This window comes from Lithobates pipiens, unplaced genomic scaffold (assembly GCF_037356315.1).
Source record: "Lithobates pipiens isolate NorthernLeopardFrog02 unplaced genomic scaffold, aLitPip1_a1.2 Scaffold_8, whole genome shotgun sequence".
NCBI classification, from domain to species: domain Eukaryota; kingdom Metazoa; phylum Chordata; class Amphibia; order Anura; family Ranidae; genus Lithobates; species Lithobates pipiens.
Window position 1 is genome coordinate 411,514,079 of NW_027507903.1, and position 22,459 is coordinate 411,536,537.

General features: G+C 41.9%; 1 protein-coding gene across 1 annotated transcript in view; it reads left to right on the plus strand.

The window, feature by feature from the left end:
* Positions 1–22,459, plus strand: part of IK (IK cytokine) — a 46,800-nt gene that overhangs the window by 19,660 nt on the left and 4,681 nt on the right. Inside the window, exons 7-19 of the mRNA XM_077474136.1 lie at positions 594–664; positions 2,508–2,554; positions 2,671–2,834; positions 4,804–4,912; positions 9,833–9,872; positions 10,252–10,642; positions 10,854–10,872; positions 11,458–11,533; positions 14,471–14,551; positions 15,651–15,708; positions 17,987–18,075; positions 19,680–19,788; positions 20,535–20,569. Of these exons, the coding sequence (XP_077330262.1) occupies positions 594–664; positions 2,508–2,554; positions 2,671–2,834; positions 4,804–4,912; positions 9,833–9,872; positions 10,252–10,642; positions 10,854–10,872; positions 11,458–11,533; positions 14,471–14,551; positions 15,651–15,708; positions 17,987–18,075; positions 19,680–19,788; positions 20,535–20,569 (1,289 nt within the window). The remainder of the gene's footprint in view (positions 1–593; positions 665–2,507; positions 2,555–2,670; positions 2,835–4,803; positions 4,913–9,832; positions 9,873–10,251; positions 10,643–10,853; positions 10,873–11,457; positions 11,534–14,470; positions 14,552–15,650; positions 15,709–17,986; positions 18,076–19,679; positions 19,789–20,534; positions 20,570–22,459) is intronic.

The window sequence follows — 22,459 nt, forward strand, 5'->3', positions numbered from 1 at the left end:
AATGATGTCCAGTACCACATTTTTAGATATTGAACAGAGTAGCTTCAGTTTGGAAGTCTTGGGCAGTGCAGAGTTAAACATGTATGTATGAGGTGTTATACAATATGAGAATAGAGTAAAGTACTAATCACAACACCTAACATTTTCATACATGATTGACAGGATTGACAGTTTATGCTTGTACCCTGAAGTTGGTAGGGGAAAAGCATTTTTAGTGTTTCTTTTAGAAAAAATAGCAAAAGTAATCTGTTATTTTGTATGTGCACACCACTAATTGGAGTGATAAGCTAAAAGTGATCCAAGTACAGAAAACACTGCACATGTGTTTGAATAAAACCTTTTTAAAAAAACCATCATAAAAAAAAACTGCTTAATTTCCAACAATAACAGTTCCAAATTTTATTTTAAATAATTTTCTCATCCGGTGCTTTAAAAATTTTGTTCACAACTTCTATTTATGATTTAGGCCTATTTAACTTTTCTAGAGCGGTTCCACTTTGTTCTTTCATATAATGCTATAATTTCATGTTTAAATGATTTCATTTGTATTATTATATTTTGTTTATTTCAATGAAATAGTTGTGCTTTTTCAGGTCCGTGCTGAAATTGCCAACAAGGAAAAAGAGGAAGAGGATTTGATGGAAAAGCCTCAAAAAGAAACCAAGTGAGTGACTTTAATGATTTGGTTTTGTGAAAAAAACATTTTTAATTATGTGTCTGTAAAATTAAGGTAATTTCTAGACAAAAAGTGACTCTTGTCAGCTGTCTTAGAAAAGATTCAGTAATGTAGCAACCAATCCTGGGGAATGCAGAGCAACTCAAATCTTAAAAGATGATCCTGAAACAACCTGGGGTGGCTTCTTACAAGATTTGGACTGCTTTGCATTTCCTAGCGATTTTGATCGAAGCAAAGTAATATTATGCCCTGCAATGTAGAAGATGAGGGTAAGGTATTTTTTTAAGTAATGTTAAATGAGCAATAAAGCACAACCATTGTTCTTTGCCTTCATAGCAGGAAGTAGAGCCTGCATAGGTATTGAGCAAAATAAAGCTGCACCCTTGTACATATATAACATGATGTATTCATGTTTTTTTCAAGTCTCTTAAACCAAGACTTGAGTTAATCGACACAATGTGGACATACCTAGCTAATGCTTTGAGTTTTTCACGGTTGCCTGAGTGGTGCTGGTTATTGACAGCGGCCAATTTGGTCACCTGAAAAATCAAGTTTTATTCTTGGTTGTATACTTTTATGTCTCGTTCATATGCAGCCCTGTCACCCTGCTCCACTAGTTGATTTAGAGAATGCTTGCCTAATACAGGCAGTCCCTGAGTTACGAACAGACCTCAGTGCCGGCCACTTGTGCTCCATGCTGGTCCTGGATACCTCTGAGCAGCTATCTTGCAGCGTCGGATACATCCCACGCTGCAGTACTGCATGGTCAGAAGAGCCCCAGATAACATAACTGCATGTCCAGAAGCACCCGGAACATCCCACATTACACTTAAAAATGTACTGTTCCAACTTACACACACATTCCACTTGGGAACAACCCTAAAGTCCCTATTGTATTCGTAGCCCAGGGACCGCCTGTAGTGTGTTCCCTTAACCAAATTGATTGCTCCCACATTAAATTTAGAGAGTTTGACTCCTTTTCAATGGCATACTCTTTTGTGGGAGCCATTTAACAAATGTGTTTCTTTAGCTTGCTGTTGGATTACTTATTAGGCAGCCTAAGGGTGCAGGATGACAACACTGTTACTAATTGCAAGACCGAGACTTGGTGTTATTAGTCTGCAAGTGAGAAACTTACAAAGGATTAAAAAATTTGCTTGAGAAAACTGTAAACAGTGAGTCATGATTCCAAACATCCTGAAACACAGATTGGGTCGCACTTTAGGTCATGTGTTATACTAAAAGTCTTTGTATTCTTCCCTTAAAGGATAAAAGTTGTACTTTTAGATGGAAATTCCACCCCTACAGGCTTTAAAGGTGTAAAGGCATAAGATTTTTTTATCTTAATGCATTAAAATAAAAAGCCTTCTGTGTGCAGCAGCCCCACTAACACTTACATGAGGTCCCTCTCTGTCCCTCTCTGTCCACGGGTGTCTCGGCTGTCTGAGATTCTCCTTCCTGATTGGCTGAGGCACAGCAGCGGCGCCATTGGCTGCCGCTGTTGTCAAAGTCAGCTAGCCAATGGGGGGGAGGGCTGGGTCGGTGCTCCGTGTCTGAATGGACACGGGGAGCTGTGACTTGGCTTGGGTGTTCCCATAGCAAGCTGCTTGCTGTGGGGGCACTGAACAGAAGGGAGGGACCCAAGAAGCGGAGGATCTAGGCTGCTCTGTGCAAATCCACTGCAACAGAGCAGGTAAGTATAAAATTTTGTTATTTTTATAGGGAAATATTAGACTTTACAATCGCTTTAATTTCCACACATTATAGTTAGAATGTGCTATATATAAGAATTTTACTTTGAGAGCCTAACATTGATGTTTTTTACCACTAGAAAAGATGAAGATCCTGAGCATAAAATAGAATTTAAAACACGGCTTGGTAAGTTTTTTTTTTTTTTTTTTTTTTTCTGAGGCCTTATTTAAGGCTTTTTGTATAGGGGAAAAAAAAAAAAAAAAAGAATTCTTTTAGATAAACATATATTTTTCTGCCAACAGGTCGCAATGTGTACCGTAACCTATTTAAAAGCAAGGCATATGAGCGCAATGAACTCTTTCTACCAGGTCGCATGGCATATGTAGTTGATTTAGATGATGAGTATGCAGACACAGATATTCCAACCACACTCATTCGCAGCAAGGCTGACTGTCCAACCATGGAGGTAAGATGATAAAACTTGGCAGTCCCATGGGTCGGGATATGTATTAAAGTAATGGTAAAGTCTCTCTCTGTTATTTTAATAGAAAAAAAAACATATTATACTTGCCCGCCCTGTGCAGTGTTTTCACACAGGGCAGCCCAGATCCTTCTCTTCTCAGGTCCCTGGCTGGAGCCCCTCTCTCCTGTTGTGTGTGTCCCCACACCAAGCAGCTTACTATGGGGGCACCCAAGCCGAGCTGCAGCTCCATGTATCCATTCAGACACGAAGCTGCAATCCAGCCCCCAGCCCCTCTCTCTCCTGATTGCAGCCAATGGTGCAGCTGCTGTGTCTGTCATGCAGGGCGAAGAGTCCCGGGCAGCCGAGGCACTCATGGACATTGCTGGATAGAGATGGGGCTCAGGTAAGTATTAAGGGGGTGAGGGGGGCTGTTGCAAACAGAAAGCTTTTTGTCCTAATGCATAGAATGCATGAAGATAAAAACCTTCTGCCTTTACAACCACTTTAAGTGTGAATCATTCATGGACATGTTTAAAATGGAAGTAAATGCCTGCACATTGTCTGAGCCTAGGGCAGATAAAGCTGTTTTACACTTTTAATACTAGTGCACCCATAATCTGGTGCAGCTGTGCATAGTAACCAATCCTCTTTTAGTTCAGCTTGTTCAATAAGTCTTTGACAGTAAAATCTAAAAGGTGACTGGTTGCTATACACAGCTTCACCAGATTCTGGGTGCACCAGTTTTGGTAAATCTTCCCCTATGTACTGTATATGTCGTTGGGAATATTGGTGTGAATTTTTATAGTACAAAATGTAACTACATTGGCAGTATCCCCAGTTGGGATACATTTAAATCAATTTGCTGCTATTAAAGATGATTGGCAACAAGTAGTTAAATCGCCACACCAGGCAGTTTACTAGCTGTAGGTATATAGGCATTGGAAAGGATGGGAAACGATAAGATCTCACAATGAGCCACTTATAAAGATCTAAATACTGCGCCACAGAAAACCCTAATCAATAGTGCAATAAATTGTAGATATAGCAGCCACTTTGAAAGGAAATAACATTGAATAACAGACTACAATTCAAGGTAAATAGTGCTTGATCTGACACCACACCACGTGAGCAAACATGCCTCTGCTTCCCCAATCTGATGTACACTCGCCAGCACAAGTTGCCTTACACTCTTTTGTGTTTTGGCATAAACAGCAGTGAACCCCTCAGGGTTTAAGGACATCCCATCAAATAGAGTTCCAAAATGACCGCAATATGTAGAGCAAATGAGACTCCAAATAGTGTGATAACATACAACATTTGAGATTTATTAAACATTTAGCCTTATGGTAATGCACTTACAAAAAAGTAATTCAAAACTCTCATTGATAATTAAAAAGATGCCAGAGATATCAAGTTTTTTGGCGGACTTAACAGTTTTATGCAAAATCTCACCCGATCACCTGGTCAAAACGCACAGAACATCACTTCTGGTGATACAAGAACATCACATGCCGTATCAATGCGTTTCATCATACAGCAGGACAAAACGTGGTGTGGTGTCAGATCAAGCCCAGCTACTAAGTCTCCCTTTATAGAATTCTCGTCTTTTATTATCGGCTTTTTCACTTGTGGACTATTAGTTCTGCACTCTACCACACTTTTTGGGTGTGCGTTTATTTTTATTTATTTTTTTATTTTTTTTATGTGTTTGTGTTATTACTATCCTCAGCGCCACTGTTTACCTTTTTAATTGTACTTTTGGTAGATTTTGTATTCAACGGAAAGGATGGCCTAGGACTAGGTCCACCTGTTTTTAGACTAGTGTTATGTTCAAAAGGGACTACAGTAAATGATAGCCTTTTGAACTTGTAAGTATTATAGTTGTATGGGCTATTATGTATTCTGCAGTTTAATTTATACTTGTTTAATAGTATGAGTTGAATACTTTTTACAATCATTCTCCTTTTTTCAGGCTCAAACAACTCTTACAACTAATGACATCGTCATCAGCAAATTGACTCAGATCTTGTCTTACCTGAGGCAAGGAACTCGTAACAAAAAACTTAAGAAGAAAGACAAAGGTTACTACTTCTTCTTCTTCTTCTTTTTATTTTAATTTTTTTTGTGCACCACCATAGGAAGCCACTTCCTGGGGGGCGGGGGGTACCTGTAGCCTTGCTCTGCAGTTGGGCTGTGTGCATCCATAGACGCACACAGAACGGAGTTGGAGTTATTATAGTATTTTTATTTTTTTACAGAATCGGTAAAAAAAATTGTGAAAGGGTATGTGAAATAGAGTATTTGATCCCCTGCTGATTTTGTATGTATGCCCACTGACAAAACAGTGCTTAATCTGACACCACACCACGTGAGAAAACGTGCCTCCGCTTCCCCAAGCGGATGTACACTCTCCAGCACAAGTTGCCTTACACTCTTGTTTTTTGGCATAAACAGCAGTGAACCCCTCAGGGTTTAAAGACATCCCATTGGATAGTTTCAATATGTGGAGCAAATGAGACTCCACATAGTGTGATACCGTACAACATTTGGAATTCGTTAAACATTTAGCCTAAATGTATGCAAATTCTCACTCGATCACCTGGTCAAAAAACACAGAACATCACTTCCGGTGCTACGAGAACATCACTTGTTGTATCAACATGTTTTCGTCATACAGCAGGACGAAACGTGGTGTGGTGTCAGATCAAGCCTAGCTACCGAGTCTCCCTTTATGCAATTATCGTCCTTTATTATCCGCTTTTTCACTCGTGGACTATTGGTTCAGAATTTTAGTTTAACAGTGGGAGACAGAATAACAACAAAATATCCAGAAAAACTCATTTCAAAAAAGTTATAAATTGATGTGCATTTTAATGAGTGAAATGAGTATTTGACCCCTTCACAAAACCATGACTTGGTGACAAAACCCTTGTTCGCAATCACAGAGATCGGACGTTTTCTTATAGTTGCCCACCAGATTTGCACACATCTCGGGAGGGATTTTGCCCCTCTCCTCTTTGAAGATTCTATCCAAGTCATTAAGGTTTCAAGGCTAACGTTTGGTAACTTGAACCTTCAGCTCCCTCCACATATCCATATAGTGGCTAGGCCACTCCAGGACCTTATTGTGCTGCTTCTTCAGCCACTCCTTTGTTTCCTTGACTATGTGTTTTGGGTCATTGTCATGCTGGAATACCCATCCACAACCCATTTTCAATGCCCTGGCTGAAGGAAAGAGGTTCTCACCCAAGATTGACGATACATGGCCCTGTCCATCGTTTCTTTGATGCGGTGAAGTTGTTCTGTCCCCTTAGCAGAAAAACACCCTCAAAGCATGTTTCCATGTTTGATGGTGGGAATGGTGTTCTTGGGGCCATAGGCAGCATTCCTCCTCCTCCTCCAAACTCGCTGAGTTGAGTTGATGCCAAAGAGCTCGATTTTGGTCTCATCTGACTACAACACTTTCACCCAGTTCTTTTCTGAATCATTCAGCTGGTCATTAGCAAACTTCACACAGGCCTGTACATGTCCTTTCTTGAGCAGGGGACCTTGTGGGTGGGGCAGAATTTCAGTCCTTCACCATATAGTGTGTTACCAATTGTTTTCTTGGTGACTATGGTCCCAGCTGCCTTGAGATCATTGACCAGATTCTCCTGTTTAGTTCTGGGCTGATTCTTCACCGTTCTCATGATCATTGACAATCCACAAGGTGAGATCTTGCATGGAGCCCCAGACTGTGGGAGATTCACAGTTATTTTGTGTTTCTTCCATTTGCAAATAATCACACTAACTGTTGTCATCTTCTTACCGAGCTGCTTGGCGATGGTCTTGTAGCCCATTCCAGCCTTGTGTAGGTCTACAATCTCGTCCCTGACATCCTTGGCAGCTCTGTGGTCTTGGCCATGGTGGAGAGATTGGAATCTGATTAATTGTTTCCGTGGACAGGTGTGTTATACAGGTAACGAGCTGAGATTAGAAGCACTCCCTATAGTAGTAATCCTAATCTCAGCTTGTTACCTGTATAGAAGATACCTGGGAACCAGAAATCTTGCTGATTGATAGGGGATTGAATACTTATTTCTCTCATTAAAATGCAAATCAATTTATAACTTTTTTGAAATGCGTTTTTATGGATATTTTTATTGTTCTGTCTCTCACTGTTAAAATAAGCCTACCATTAAAATTATAGACCATTTATTTGTCAGTGGGCATACGTACAAAATCAGCAGGGGATCAAATACTTTTTTTCCCCTCACTGTATAAACTCCCATGCACCTCAATGGGGATTGTGATTGTATTTAATCTGCATATGTCCGCATGTTTTATAATGAAAGTAGTTATATTTCAATGTTCAAAGACTTACATTTTAACATTTACACCCTTCATCGCCCTCCCCACCCCCACCACCATTACTCCAAGAGATTTCCCATTTTCCCTTGCCAGTAATAAAAACAGATGTGTTGTACTCTTTCCTTAAATAAGTAGCTCAGTTTTTTTATGGTAAAAAACTGTTGCAGTGGCAATTGTCAGGCAATGGCAACCACTAACATCTAGCTTTTGATCACAGAAACAACTAAACTGATCAAGGCAACATGCCAACAGCAGTTTTGATCAATTCAGTTGTTTGTAATAAAAAGTTGGTTGAAAGTGGTTGAATTCACCTGAAAAAGACTGGACAGCATACAGATCCCCAATATGAGAGAACTTCTTATAACTTTTGTGTTCAGCAGCTCTCCACAACACAGGAACCCCCTCACAAAAGACCATAAAAAAAAACTTCTTCAGTAAATCCTTGGATTGAGAGTAACTTAGTTTGAGAGCGTTTTCCAAGACAAGCAAAATTTTCGAATAAACTTTATGACTTGTATATCAAGTAGCGTCTTGTCACAACTGAGTATAAAAGAGAAGCGCCTCTAAGTGTAGAAATATGGTTACTTTTAATGAAGCTATAACATATAGCAACTCACATGGCTGATGATTAAAACAGGCACATCAAATTATGCAGACGTCTGGGTAAAGTTGTCCACATAGACCATCCTCTGTAACACCATCGATGTCATCCCTTCCACGTTGCGCTCCACGAGTGCTTCAAGTCTTGCTTTCAGATCGCTGTACTGCAGAATAATCTTCCCGGTCACGATTGCAGACTGACAGCGGTGAGAGTCGGCGGTGCAGAGGGCAGTCTATGTGGACAGCTTTACCCCGGATGGTTGCATATGTAAATGTGCCTCTTTTAATCATCATCCATGTGAGTTGCTAAATGTTGGACCTTCATTAAATGTAACCATATTGCTACACTAATGCCGCGTACACACGTAGCCGACTATCCGGCGGACTTCCCGCCGGACTGTCCGTCGGACTTTCCGAACGGGGCAACTTGCCCACACACGGCACTTTTTCAGCGGACTAATACAGCGTACTAAGTCCGCCGTACTTTTTAAATGAACGGACTCGCCCACACACGCGGAGGAAAGTCCGCTCATTTTGAGCGCGTCTCCAGGTAGGCGGGGCCGGCGAAGGAGACGTCGCTGGCCCCGCCACCTGGTATGGACTTAAAGGGGAACCCCAACACCGAAAAAAATAGGCATGGGGGTCCCCCCCTGGTCCACATCAGACCCTTGTCCGAGCACGCTACACGGCCGGTGATGTCCCTATATAAGTCGCCGCACGCCTGGTCCCCTAACTATTTTAACCCTTGTGTGTTGTGTTTTTTTTTTTTGTACTTTATTTTACAGGTGAATGGGTAGGGGTACATTGTACCCCATACTCATTCACATAGGGTGGGGTGGGCCAGTATCCAGGGGCTCCCGGATTCCGATAAGGGTTGTCGGGAAGAGGCCCTTGTCCTCATCAACATGGGGACAAGGTGCTTTGGGGTGGGGGGGCCGCGCGCCCCCTCTTCCCCAAGGCGCCCCCCATGTTGAGGGCACGAGGCCTGGTACGGCTCAGGAGGGGGGGAGCGCTCGCTCATCCCCCCCCCCCCTTTCCTGGCCAGCCGGGTAGCGTGCACAGACAAGGGTCTGATGTGAACCTGGGGGGGGAGGTCCCCACGCCGATTTATTTTTTATTTTTTTTTTCGCGTTGGGGTTCCCCTTTAAGTACATACCAGGTGGCGGGGCCAGCGACGCATCCTTCGCGGGCCCCGCCTACCTGGAGACGTGCTCAAAATGAGCAGACTTTTCTCCGGGCGGGAAAAGTCAGTTCATTTCAAAAGTGTCGAAATGCAAGTCCGGCGGGAAGATTGGAGTGCAAAACTAATTTCTAAGTCCGCCGTACTTTCGGGTAAAAAAAGTATGCCTGAGGCTACACACGGGGGGGTTGTCCGGCGGACTTGAGTTTGCCGGACTTTTCCACCCGATTGTTTGATCGCGGCGTTAGAGGCGCCTCTCTTCTCTTTTATACTCTGTAGTTCCTGCTGAATTTTGCTTCTAATCCCCTTGTGGAGGCTGCCATTTGTGGAGATTTTATGGTTACACAATCTATCACATTGCTATAATCTTTTTATATGGACTATAAGCTGAAGGATTTATGAATAAATGGTTGTGGAATGAATCACCTGAGATTCCATTATTTCTTACGGGGAAATTCGCTTTGATACAAGAGTGCTTTGGATTACAAGCATATTTCCGGAACGAATTATGCTAACAATCCAAGGTTTTACTGTAATATGAGGTCAAACCTTAAGAGTTTCAATTTGTATGCAATCAGGCAGGCCCCTGCACTGTATGGTTTTGGTGAATCTGAAGCCAAAAATCTGCAGAAAATCTAATGGTGTGTATGAGGCTCCACGTGTCCCCATCCAACACCTCCTCCCAACCACCATCATCAGGGTTGAAGTGTTGAGCCCCCAAAGCAAGTTTGTTGCCTTGTGTTTTCGCCTGTTGTCATTTGCCGAATCATTATAATACTACTTTGAACGCTAGGAACTCTTATTTGGTGCCCTCTTGGGTTAGACCATATCCTGTCTGCTATAAACCTAATTTGCATTTTAATCTTTGCAGGCAAACTTGATGAAAAGAAGCCTCCAGAGGCAGATTTGAAGTAAGTTATTATGCCTTGTGTATTGTTTATCCATGAGTTGGTTATGACTGCCTTTTCTGAAATAGACTAATATCATATGTGTAACTCGATTTGTCATGTACAAAGTAAGAAAGTGAAAAAATTTTTTGCAATTATCAGAACCCTTCTTCTAATTTGTGTACAAAATTAAAGGAGTATAATGTAACTCTGAGCAAAATAATTTTGTTGCAGACATTTTTGTAAATAATGCCATATCTTTTACTTTGGATTAAAAAGAAACTGTTTCCAGATGTGTTTTCATACAGAGTAATGTTTGTAATTTTAGGTTTCAGCAGAGGCCTACCAGTCTGTGAGCTTACAAACGATTTTCAACTTTTATATATTTTTTTTTCTCTTGTAGCATCTTTGATGATATTGGAGACTATGTTCCAACCACAGCTAAAGCACCTCGCGAGAAGGAGAGAGAAAAGCACAGGGAGAAGGAGCGGGACAGAGACCGAGAACGTCCACGGGAGAGAGAAAGGGATCGAGATCATGACCGAGATCGAGATCATGATAGAGATCATGATCGTGATCATGACCGAGATCATGACAGAGACCGAGATCATGACCGAGATCGAGATCATGATCGAGATCATGATCGAGGTCATGACAGAGATCGAGATCATGACCGAGATCATGAACATGACCGAGAGAGAGAGAGGGACAGGCCACGGGATAGAGAACGGGACAGGGAGGAGGAGAAGAGAAAGCACAGCTATTTTGAGAAACCAAAGGCTGATGATGAGGTGGTGAGTACTGCATACTCTACATTTTGTATTGTGCTGTTCATTTTCAAACTCTGTTTATAATTGACAACAAAAAACTTTTGTACTGCAAGAAAGGTAAACAAATAGTTTGTATGCTCCTTGAACATGTCCTTCCATGTGATGGTTATTTGTCAAGTTGGAAGTTTAAAAAAAAAAAAAAAAGTATTTTATATTCTTTTTAACTTTCTTTCAGGCTATTGATCCCGAAAAAGGTAATTAACTTTTTTTTTCTTTCTTCGAGTGTCTTAACTTCTTCAGGTCTGCGCTATGGCCAAATGACAGCTATAGCTACTTTGCCAGGAGTACGTCAATAGACGTCCTGCCGTGCCCGAGCGGCCTGCATGCCCCCTGTTATCAGCGAGTCTATGAGACTCGGCTGATCACAGATCGGAGTAAGGGGTCGATCCTGACTCCCTCCACGTGATCAGCTGTCAGCCAATGACAGCTTACCATTTGATTTAAAAAGAACCGGAAATCGGCTATTTTTTCTCCTCGCGCTGATATCCTCTGTTTCTCTGTTATCAGCACACATTTGGGGGAGCGCCCAGAACAGAGCTTGTCTATTCACAACACAGTATTACTGTGTGGAGGGGGGTTGTGTTAATTTCCTCCAATCGGCTTTCACAGTGTAACTGCACTCTTTCTGCCTCCTCCTCTGTGCTGCTGGCAGACGAAGGAATATTTTTAACACAATCTGCACGTCTTTTGAATACTATTGATCATGGTTACAAATCAGTTTATTTGTATCCCCTGTGAATTCAGATTCTGTATATTTTTTTTTTTTTTTTTTTTTAAAGGTCCAGGATCCGCCAAGGACCTGCTGAAATCGATCAGCGATAGCTTTGCTGGAACACAAGGATGGGATGGAGTGGAATATCCTTTTTTCTAGTACATACTTTTTCAGAGATGCACACAAAAGCAATATTGATAAAACAAGAATTTGAAATGTATTGGGGAGATGTTGTATAGAGACTGTTGTTTATTCTAGAGCATTGCTGTGACTTCAGTGGATAGTCCAGACAGACAATGCAGTAGGGGTTCCAAAAATGGAAATTCAAAGGGGAAACTTTGTGTTAGTGGTTGCGTACAAAAAACATATCTTGATTACTTTTTGACCAATTACAAATGAGGAGACTTGATTTCTGAATCTGTTTACATTATGTAAGCAATGACTGTATAATGAAGTACTGCTAAAAGCGGAAGTAAACTCATCTATTTAACAGTTTAATAAAAGTTACATTTCCGGCACGTGCCAGAAATGTAATGCTCCCATTGGTTGTGCTCTCAACCAAACTGTCAAACCAGCCAATGGCTGGGGTCATAACTAATCACATGTGCAGCATCATGGCAGAACAGAGGACAAGATAGCAGCTTCCTTGACTGAACACTATAGGAGGGTTTCTTTCTTTTGAGAAGAGGAGGTTAAGGGGGATATAATATGATCGACTAGATTGTAGTTCATTCATTAATTTCATAAATCACTATGAATAACATGACTGTGCAAAGAGAGCCCCACACAGCCATGCTGATTTCAAATGTGATATCTGGTTGCGGGGGAGAAGAACCCCCATCCTCTGTCACTGGGAAGTAGAGGGGATGCTAAACATGTTACATGTTGAGGCTGGTACACACAGGTACATCAGCCATTATCGACTAGCTCAACAGAAACCATATTCGGCCATTGTGTACAGCAGCCTGCTGACAGAGGTCAGCCTAATGTGTCCAGCTTCTACCGAACGGGCATGCAGCAAAATTAGCAGCCGATCAGTGCTGACAGCCAATGGCTGACTGGTGTGTCCTGGCAGGGTGGCAGGACCCTGTCAGAACACAATAGCTCAGCGGGGCGATCGCTGTAGTTACATTGCATAGTTAGTACAGTGAGCTCCTCAGTTTTTTTATTTCATTGAGCCCGCTGCCTGCCTGTGTGTACCAGGCACTACACCCTAAATACGGGTGTAACATTTTCAAAAGGTGAACTTCTCATTTAACCACTTAAGGACCGCCTCACGCCGATGTACGTCGGCAGAATGGCATGGCTGGGCACAAGCGCGTATTTGTACGTTGCTTTTTAAGTGCCCAGCCGTGGGTCAGGATTACGCCGCCGGTGGCGCTCTCCCGACCCGGTCCTGTGCTCCGTGACCATGGCCGCGGGACCAGTGGACCCGATCGCCGCTGGTGTCCCGCGATCGAGTCACAGAGCTGAAGAACGAGGAGAGGTCTGTATAAACAAACCTCTCCCCGTGCTTCCCTGTGTGGCTGTCACCGATCGTCTCTTCCCTTTTATAGGGAAGGACGATCAGTGACGTCACATGACAGACCACGCCCCCTACAATAAAAAAATAACACATAACACCTACACTGCCCCCTATTGGTTAACTCCTTCACTGCCAGTGTCATTTACACAGGAATCAGTGCATTTAAATAGCACTGATTGCTGTATAAATGACAATGGTTCCAAAAATGTCCGATGTGTCCGCCATAATGTTGCAGTCACAATAAAAATTGCTGATCTCCGCCATTATCAGTAATAAAAATGCTATAAAACTATCCCCTATTTTGTAAACGCTATAACTTTTGCGCAAACCAATCAATAATTGAGATTTTTCTTTTTTATTTACCAAAAATATGTATCGGCCTAAAGTAAGGGGAAAAAAACACATTATTTTTTGGGGGATATTTATTATAGTAAAAAATATTCAATTTTTTTCATAATTGTCGCTCTATTTTTGTTTATAGCGCAAAAAATAAAAACCGCAGAGGTGATGAAATACCACCAAAAGAAAGCTTTATTTGTGGGAAAAAAAGGACGCCAATTTTGTTTGGGTGCCATGTTGCACAACCGCGCAATTGTCAGTTAAAGCGACGCAGTGCCGAATCGCAAAAAGGGGCTTGGTCCTTTGGCTGAAAATTGGTCCGGGGCTTAAAGTGGTTGTAAACCCTTACAACCAACTTTGACCTACAGGTAAGCCTAGATTAAGGCTTATATGTAGGTCCAAGAAATATCTCCTAAACCTACACGCCGTAGACAGCGGCACGCAGGCGCACTGAGCGCACCACGGTCAAAGGCGATATGCCGCGAGTGGCGGCTCCCGTGCGGGAGTGACGTCATCGTGGCTTTGCCGAATGACAGCGGCGCAGCAGTGAGACCCATCGAGAAGATGGATGCTCCGGACTACAGGGGACAGCGGTGACTTCGCTGGCTCCTGTGTCAGGTAAGTGACACATAATGGACTACTATGCGATGCATAGTAGTCTATTATGCTTTACTTTTGCAGGGAATCGGAGGAAGTAAACCCATCAGGGTTTACTTCCTCTTTAAGTGGTTAAGAAAGCATAGTTCTGCTTTAAAGTGTTTTTCCACTTTTAAAGCCAAATTGGGATAGCTCTTACTTTATATTTAGTTGGTACATATATCACATCAAATGGCATAACTTCAAATATTTAAAAATTGCGACTTGCCTTTTTTAGATACTCTTTTCTGAAAATTCCAGCACAGAAATTTCTTGCTTAGTTCTCTTTTATTTAAGAGGGGGCTGTGAAGCTGTCTGTGCTTTTCTGACAGATCTTTAGTCTAGTCGTGAACTAGATTTAAACAATGTCTATCCTAACAAAGGGCTAAAGAAGCTGTCCTCCTCCATTGTATGTTAATGAGTAGGAGCTCCTCCTGTCCCAAGCCTTTCTGTTGGAACAAACTCACAACTTGGCACCCTGTTCTGCTGCTTCTTCTCAGTCTGAGTCCTGGTATACAGGGAATGGCAGGAAACTAATATAAAGATTATTTTACAAAAAAGTTCTTTAACGGCTGAAAACAGTAAAGAAACATGAAGATAAGAAGCAGGTTGGAGATTTTTTCGGCATGTGGAACAGCTATGCAGAGTGTTATCCTGCAACGTAAGTACTGCTTATTTCATTATAGGATCCTGGTGAGTTGGTAATTGTTACTGTAAATAGAGGCGATTCAGTTCGCATTGTGCGCTATACAAGTATTTCATTCATTCATTCATCAAAGCCTTTTTTAATGCTGCTCAGTCAACACATACAATGTTTGTTGGCGATGACAAGGTCTGTAGATATTTGGACGCTAATTTGGGATGTTCTCTCATGAAGAACAGAGATCTTTCCTTGTTGGGATCACATCCCAGTTTTATCCACATCATCCTTCCTTCCTGACACTATATAATTACAAGTGCAGGGATTGTTTCTTTTTCTATAAAATAAAAGCTGCATAGTATTGTGTAAGTCATTGATGCAGTGGCGTACCAATGGGGGTGCGGTTTGCCCTGGGTGCCACACATTGCGGGGGGAGTCAGCTGCTAAGGGGTGCCTGTTGATGCTGCGGGGCCGCATGTCCATGAGGAAAGTGGCTGCAGTAGCTGGGCTGCTCTTTCAGCACACACCGATCACCCGACCTCTCTGCAGCCGGCTGGCTAGTTGCCTATTCGATTCAGCAGTCGGGGTGGAAACTACCCAGCTGCTACATGACCATGAAGGGGAAGGACCTGTAATGGATCCCATAGCCTGATGCTGCCTTTTGGACTGGATAGCGAGTGAGTGCCCGTACACCCTCCCTATGTGCCTGGATAGGGGGAGCGGCAGGGGCAGTTGCATATAGAGGAATTTAACTTTCCATATTCCTCCTGCAGCCACAGGAGGGAGAGGAGGAGGAGCAGTCATTCAGAGGCTGCAGGAGGACTATGGAAAGTTAATTTCCTCTATATGCAGCTGCCCCTGCCGCTCCCCCTATCTCCAACCTCTTTTGCAGCGCCCATTTCCACCCCCCCCCCAATTGCTCTTCAGCTCTCTCATCTTCCTTTGCCTTCTGCGAAATATTAGGATTTTGAAATACATTGGATGTCTTCCTCTAGACTTCAACAATCTATTGCTTTTCCAAATAACCTGTTGCATGCTAAGCTTCTGAAGGCAATTTGCATCTGTGTTCATATTCTTTTAAATAGAGTGGTTAACACGCTTTAATTTTGTATCTCCTCAGCATGGATGATATGGCAGTTGACAGTGATGAAGAAGTGGATTACAGTAAAATGGACCAGGTGTGATTTTAACTGCTTTGTGTAACTTAAGACATCTTTGCCAGATATTGATTCATGTTGTGATGATAGTATGCTGAATGACAAACCTAGAGAGTTAGAGCAGACATTTTTCAATAAGGTTCTGAAAATTAGTGATTTGCTGATTATAATTGATAAACTATATTACGTTATGCCTATTCTGTAAGCAAATCAAAGGGTAGGGAAGATCATACATTACGTAATCTTCTTTTCTTCATTCCTGTGTTGTTAACATGTGTAACTTCTGAGAAGTTTTCCCACACGAGATACAATTTGTACCAGAGAGGGAGATAAGCACACAGCTTGTCTATTTAGAATACAGCACTGCATGTTCCTTCAATCCTATGCCTGTGTGGGTGTGGGGTGTCCCTTCCCTCCAATCAATCAGCTATCGCGCATACAATATGTAACTGGAGCTCTCCAATTGTGCTCTTTTGAAGGGTTGTACACAAGAGAAGACTGCAGTTAAACAAGTAAAACTTTTTATAGGAGGATTTGTTTCATCTCTGTGTATCACCTCAGGCTATTCACTTCACTGGGTATATGAGAGGATTTGCAACCACTTTTAAGTGGTTCTAAAGGCAGAAGGTTTTTTTTTTTTTTTTTTAGCCTTAATGCATTCTTTGCATTAAGATTAAAAAAAAACTTCTGTGTGCAGCAGCCCCCTCCCCATTACTTACCTAAGCCTGTCTCACTCCAGCCATGTTGCACGAGAGACTTAGCTGTCTAGGACTCTCGTTCCACCATTGGCTCCCACTGCTGTCAATCAGTCAGCGAGCCAATGAGGAAAGAGAGGGGGTGGGCCAAGCCACTACTCCGTGTTTGAACAGACACACAAAGCAGCAGCTTGGGTGCCCCCACAGCAAGCTGCTTGCTGTGGTGGCACTCAGCAGAAGGGAGGGGCCAGAAGCACCAATGGGGGACCCGAGAACAGGAGGACTGGGCTGTTCTGTGCAAAACCACTGCACAGAGTAGGTAAGTATGACATGTTCGTTATTTTTAAACAAAACAAAAAAAGACTATAGTATCACTTAAAGTAGGCAGCCAGTGAGTGTCCAGACTTACATTAACCACTTGCTGACCGCAATACATATATCTATACATTGCAGTTTTCAAGTAGTTTATCGGGGTTATGGCTGCTATCAGCCATAACCCGGTATTCTTTTATTTTTTTCAGCCGGCTATTCTGTTTCTCATAAAAGCGATCCTAGAGACTGATTAGCCACTGGATACATTTGAAGCGCTTTGTCCTTCCCTCCCGACTCTCCCCGTAGTTTCTTGGGCTTACCGTTCTTGGCGGCGATCACCTCTATTACCAAAGGGGACATCACATAACGTCACTTCTGGCTTAGAGCAAAAGTAAAAGGTCAAATTTTTGATCTTTTGCTTTAGAGGGTAGAGGAAAGATTTGGGGACTTATAGACCCCAGATCTCTCATTAAAGAGGACCTGTCATCCCCTATTTCTATTACAAGGGATGTTTAAATTCCTTGTAATAGGAATAAAAGTGAACAAAAAAAAATTAAAGGGACAGTGTTCATTTTTATTTATTTATATATATATATATATATATATATATTTTAAGCGCTATCATCCCTCTGTTTTCCCATGCATAACTCACGCTTTCATATGTAAACATTGTTCGCACCACACATGTGAAGTATCGCCACGAACACTAGAGCGAGAGCTAGAATTCTAGCGCTAGACCTCCTCTACGTCTAAACAGGTAACCTATGAAGATTTTTAAGTATCCTAGTTTGTCACCATTCCACGGGCATGCGCAATTTTAAAGCATGCCATGTTGAGTATCTATTTAATCGTTTATATTTTACCCCCAAAAATTTGGTTACATATTGTATTTTTTTTTTGCTTTAAAATTGATTAAAGTGTATTTTTTCCAAAACGATTGCGTTTGAAAAACCGTTACGCAAATACTGTGTGAAATAATACAATATTCTTTAGGCCAGAGCTCTGCTTAAAAAAATATATAATGTTTGGGGGGGGGGGGGGGGGGGGGTGTCAAAGTCATTTTCGAGCAAAAAATACAGATTTTTACTTGTGGGAAAAAAAAGGGGGCCTGAAGTGGTTAAATACTATTGTCATTGTGTGTTTTGATAACCAAAGGAAAGAGAAGTTCAACGTATGTAAATTATATCTAAACCTTGTGTATATCTGTTCAGTTTTTTTAATATTGTGTTCGATACGGTGATGCATATCATATGACACTGTACTCAAACTCTATCATTATATCATTGGTGCAGGGTAATAAGAAGGGTCCTTTGGGACGGTGGGACTTTGATACACAAGAAGAATACAGCGAATACATGAACAACAAAGAGGCTCTTCCCAAGTAAGTATATAAGTTATAAAATAGAGCTGCAATCAAGGTTTTTTTTCTACAGTTTTGTGGACAAGTTGTGTGGCTGAATCTCTGATGAAAGAAGAATGTCAAAATGGTGTTGTTTTTAACATCTTTCATAAAAAATTGCATCCAGAAATTGTTGAAGTATAGTATAACAAATAGGGTTGGCTTATAGTGTTATGCTATTGCAGTCAGTGCTCTGTCCCAGTCGGATTCAATATGCATGCTTAGTAGACTCTATTTAGGAAACTATGATGCTCTTAGTTCATGTTCAGTGGAACTAAAGCTGAAAATTTCAATAAGAGCTGTGTAAGATGTAGTGGAGGATCTCCTTGGCAGCTCCAACTCCAAACCTCACCCACTACACCCAAAAGTCTACATCATTTGATGGCTACCTAAAAATGGGCTTTTATTGTCCATTAAAGGACCCTGGGACACAGTAATTCATAGATGTGTGGGTAATATGCTGCTATCTTTAGGAGGTGGACATTGGCAAACAGTAAAAGCTGAAGGTCCACCCACTAAAAAAAAAACAATCCTAACCATTCTGCTCCAGTTTTGTAAGCAAGCAGTGTATGGGGCCAATAAGAGAGATGACTCCAAGAGACAGATTTTACAGTACGTACAAAGCTAATTTTTTAGCTCTTGACTGACCGACTTACATAGTTAGTAAGATTGAATAAAGAAACCAGTCCATCCAGTTCAACCTGAGTGTCTACAATTGTCCCTATCCATCGCCCACTCACATCGGTCCCTATCCTCAAGGAGCCCACAATCCAAGGTCCCCATTCATATACTAGGGTCAATTTTGGACAGAAGCCAATTGGCCTACCTGCATGTCTTTGGAGTGTGGGAGGAAACCGGAGTACCCGGAGGAAACCCGCACAGGGAGAACATGCAGGTAGTGCCATGGTTGGGATTCAAACCAGCGACCCTTTTTACTGCTAAGCGAGAGTGCTAACCACTACACTAATTCAGACGATTTTGGGTCCTTATGCAGTTTAAAGGCCGAATGCTGAAAAGGCGTTTGACATGCCTGCACTAGAGAGGTCTATGGCCTGGTCTATCTAGTGGACTCTTAGGCTGGGTTCACACTTATGTGAATTGGATGTGGATTTCTCCGTATCCAATTCGCTTGACAGGAGATTGTGACCGGCTCTCTATGGAGACCTGTGTGTCTTTTGGCTTCAGGGCCGAATTTAGGCAAAAATTAGTCCCTGAAGCAGAGAACAGGAACACACCGGACCCCTGCTGTCAGCCACATCCTTCATCAGTGTGAACCCACCTTAATAGTAAACTACTGTATATTAAGCAGGCAACATTGGAATGGTAAGGAAAGATGAGAGCCTGGCCTGTTTGCAGCACTTTTTTTTTTTTTTTTTTTTTTTTACTTTCTGAATACTTGACATGCAGCAAGTATAAAGCAGGCAACTCCTAATTAATTCAGAGCATCTGTCCCCTTAAAAGAATATCTAGCCAACTGTTCAAATGTATGATCTTGAAGAGGAATACCACTGAATATTTGTGGAGGGATTTGGAAATGTGGTTTGCTGCTATCACAGATTTCACATTTTGCACCTTCTTTTACACAGAGCTGCATTTCAGTACGGTATTAAAATGTCAGAGGGGCGTAAAACGCGACGATTCAAGGAAACGAATGAGAAAGCAGAACTTGACAGACAGTGGAAAAAGATCAGTGCGGTAAGGTTAATGCTGATTCTTATTCTGAATACTTGAGCGTATTTGTGCAGTAAAGGCACAGGCTTACTACTGCACAAAAAGATACTGCCAACAGCATTCGGAGTGATTTCTTTGTGGCTAATTCACTTCTGTATTCTGGGGGGCTGTGTATTTAAACCACTTCTGTGCCATGTTCAGTGTTTACTGGTCAAATCGTGGACATAATTCACCTATGCGCAGCCTCCCGATGTAACTGTGTAATGGCAGTACAGTGAAATAATTATTAACCTTGTGCAGCCACACGATAACGTCTACATGTGAATGGCAGGGTGGCTATGTGGACTCACCTTGTTCCTCAGTAAGCTTGGGGCCGCTGTGGAACCATCCAGTATGGCCAAGGGAGAGCGGATCAGAAATGTCCATTCCTGCCCCAGGCTCCCCTCCTGCTCGGAATTAACCCAGAAGGGCGGAGTTCTGAGCACTTCACTCATGGCTGTTAAACTCCCAGCACTGATGCCTAGTGTACAAGCAGATTGGGGCTCTCTTTCCGTGATCTGTTTTTACTAATGATAGGTGAGACATTAATAGATCCCTGATGTCCCCATAAAGTGGACTTGTTACTACATTCGCAAAGGGTTATTTGCACCTCTCTCTCTCACACTCACACTCACACTCACACACACACACACACACACACTCACTCTTAATTGTGTTCATAAACATTTACACACTTTTTTTTTTTTTTTTTACATTTTTATGTCCTTTAGATCATTGAGAAACGGAAGAAGCTGGAGGCTGATGGGTAAGTTACATAAAATCTATATGACAGGCTTTCTTCTGCTTTTTTTATATTCTTCATTTTCCAAATTTTTCTAGAAAACTAAATTAAAAAGAGTTGTTGCCATTTATTATTTTTTTTTATTTTTTTTATCTAAGCATTTCTTAAACACATGTAGGCCTCATAACAGTAGTTTTAGTGGGTTTTATACATATTTTCATTTATTGTAGTCAGAGTTAAAATAATAATTTTTTAGTCAAGTAAATATAAAATGTTTCTTACTAATATTTTGTAGTCTCCTGTCCACCTCTTATAAAAAAACTTAAAAAAATGCGCCCCTTTTTTACCTGCAAAAAAAAAGTGCATTTATAAATTTTATTTTTTGGAGCCTGTAAAGTCTTGCCCCAGCAATCAATAGATTGCTTGTTCCATGCAGGTCTCCAGCAGATCTGCCAGTGTATCTGCTTGCCGTATATCCCATATGGGCAACCAGATACCATCTGACAGGAAGAGAGAATCCACAGCGCTGTGGTAGTTCACTGAAACCTACAAGGCAGCTGCCGCATCTTGTAGTTTTCCATTCACAGGACACTGAATGAGTGACGTGGCTGGAGGGCTCCACTCGGCCACGTGTTGTGTGTTTTTTATTTCTTTTGTTTGTTTTTTTTGTTGTTTTTTATTTTTTTATTTTATTTTTTATTTTTTTTGTGTTGTGACGGGGGGGGGGGGGGGGGGAGAAAATCCCCTGCTAGCTGTCAGATCGTAACATGTTACGAAAGGTGAACTTATCTTTTTTAAAGTGCTTCTAAAGCCTTAAAGTGATTGTAAACCATAGTTTTATTTTATTTTTTTATTTTTTTGTTATTTTAAATTACAAAACGTATACTTACCACCATTGTACAGCTCCTCCCCGCATCTGTAAACCCCCGGGGAGAAGCGCTCTCCCTGGGGGTCACCTTGCAGGCACACTCCTGAGTCCAGCATCTGCGTGCAGAGACACAGAATGCCGGACTCGGGCCCACCCCCCGGTGCCCGCATCGTTAGATTTGATTGACAGCAGTGGGAGCTATCAACCTATCCAACCAAGACCCGAGAGCCCCGGGCAGAGAGGAAGAGCATGTCTCCGCTGAGGGAACGAACGGGCTCAGGTAAGTAAAACCGGGGGGCTGGGGGGCCTTTTTTTAATGCATTCTCTGTATTTAAGTTAAAATAAAAGTCCTGTGCAGATGATAGATGATTCTCCCCCCCAGCCCCTCCTTATACTTACCTGAGGTCAATCCGATCCAGCGCTGTGCACGAGAGCAGCAATGCGCTCTCCCTTCTGATAGAGCAGATTGACAGCAGCAGGAGCCATTCGAGCTCCCACTGCTGTCAGTCAAATTCTATGATGAGGGGGCTGGGGCAAGGCTGAGCTGCGCTGTCTGTGTTTATAGCTGGATTAAACCCACACAAGTGCCCCTAGGAAGCGGTTTTCTCTGGGGGCACTCGCAGAGGAGGAGCAAGGAGCTCTGGCTGAGGACCCCAAAAGAAGAGAATTGGGGTTGCTCTGTGCAAAATTATTGCACAGAGCAGGTCAGTATAACTAACATACATATAAATATATTTAAAAAAAAAATGAATTCCTTTAATAAATATTTAATCCTTCATGTGTGATCACAGTACTGACATATCTATTCTGAGACAGCTCAGTATGAGGTTTTTATATAGTGCATGTGTTTGGGGGAAGCCTTTGTCATGTAGTATGTTTGTTTGTATATCAAACAGAGCTTGGGGGTGTATGTGAAGAAAGGCACTACACACTAATTTTAAAACTTTATAAAACTAAAATAATCACATAAACAACCATTATTTAAGCTGGCTCCAATTTTTTTTTTCTTTGAGATACAGTGGGTATAGAAAATAATCACTTTAAAA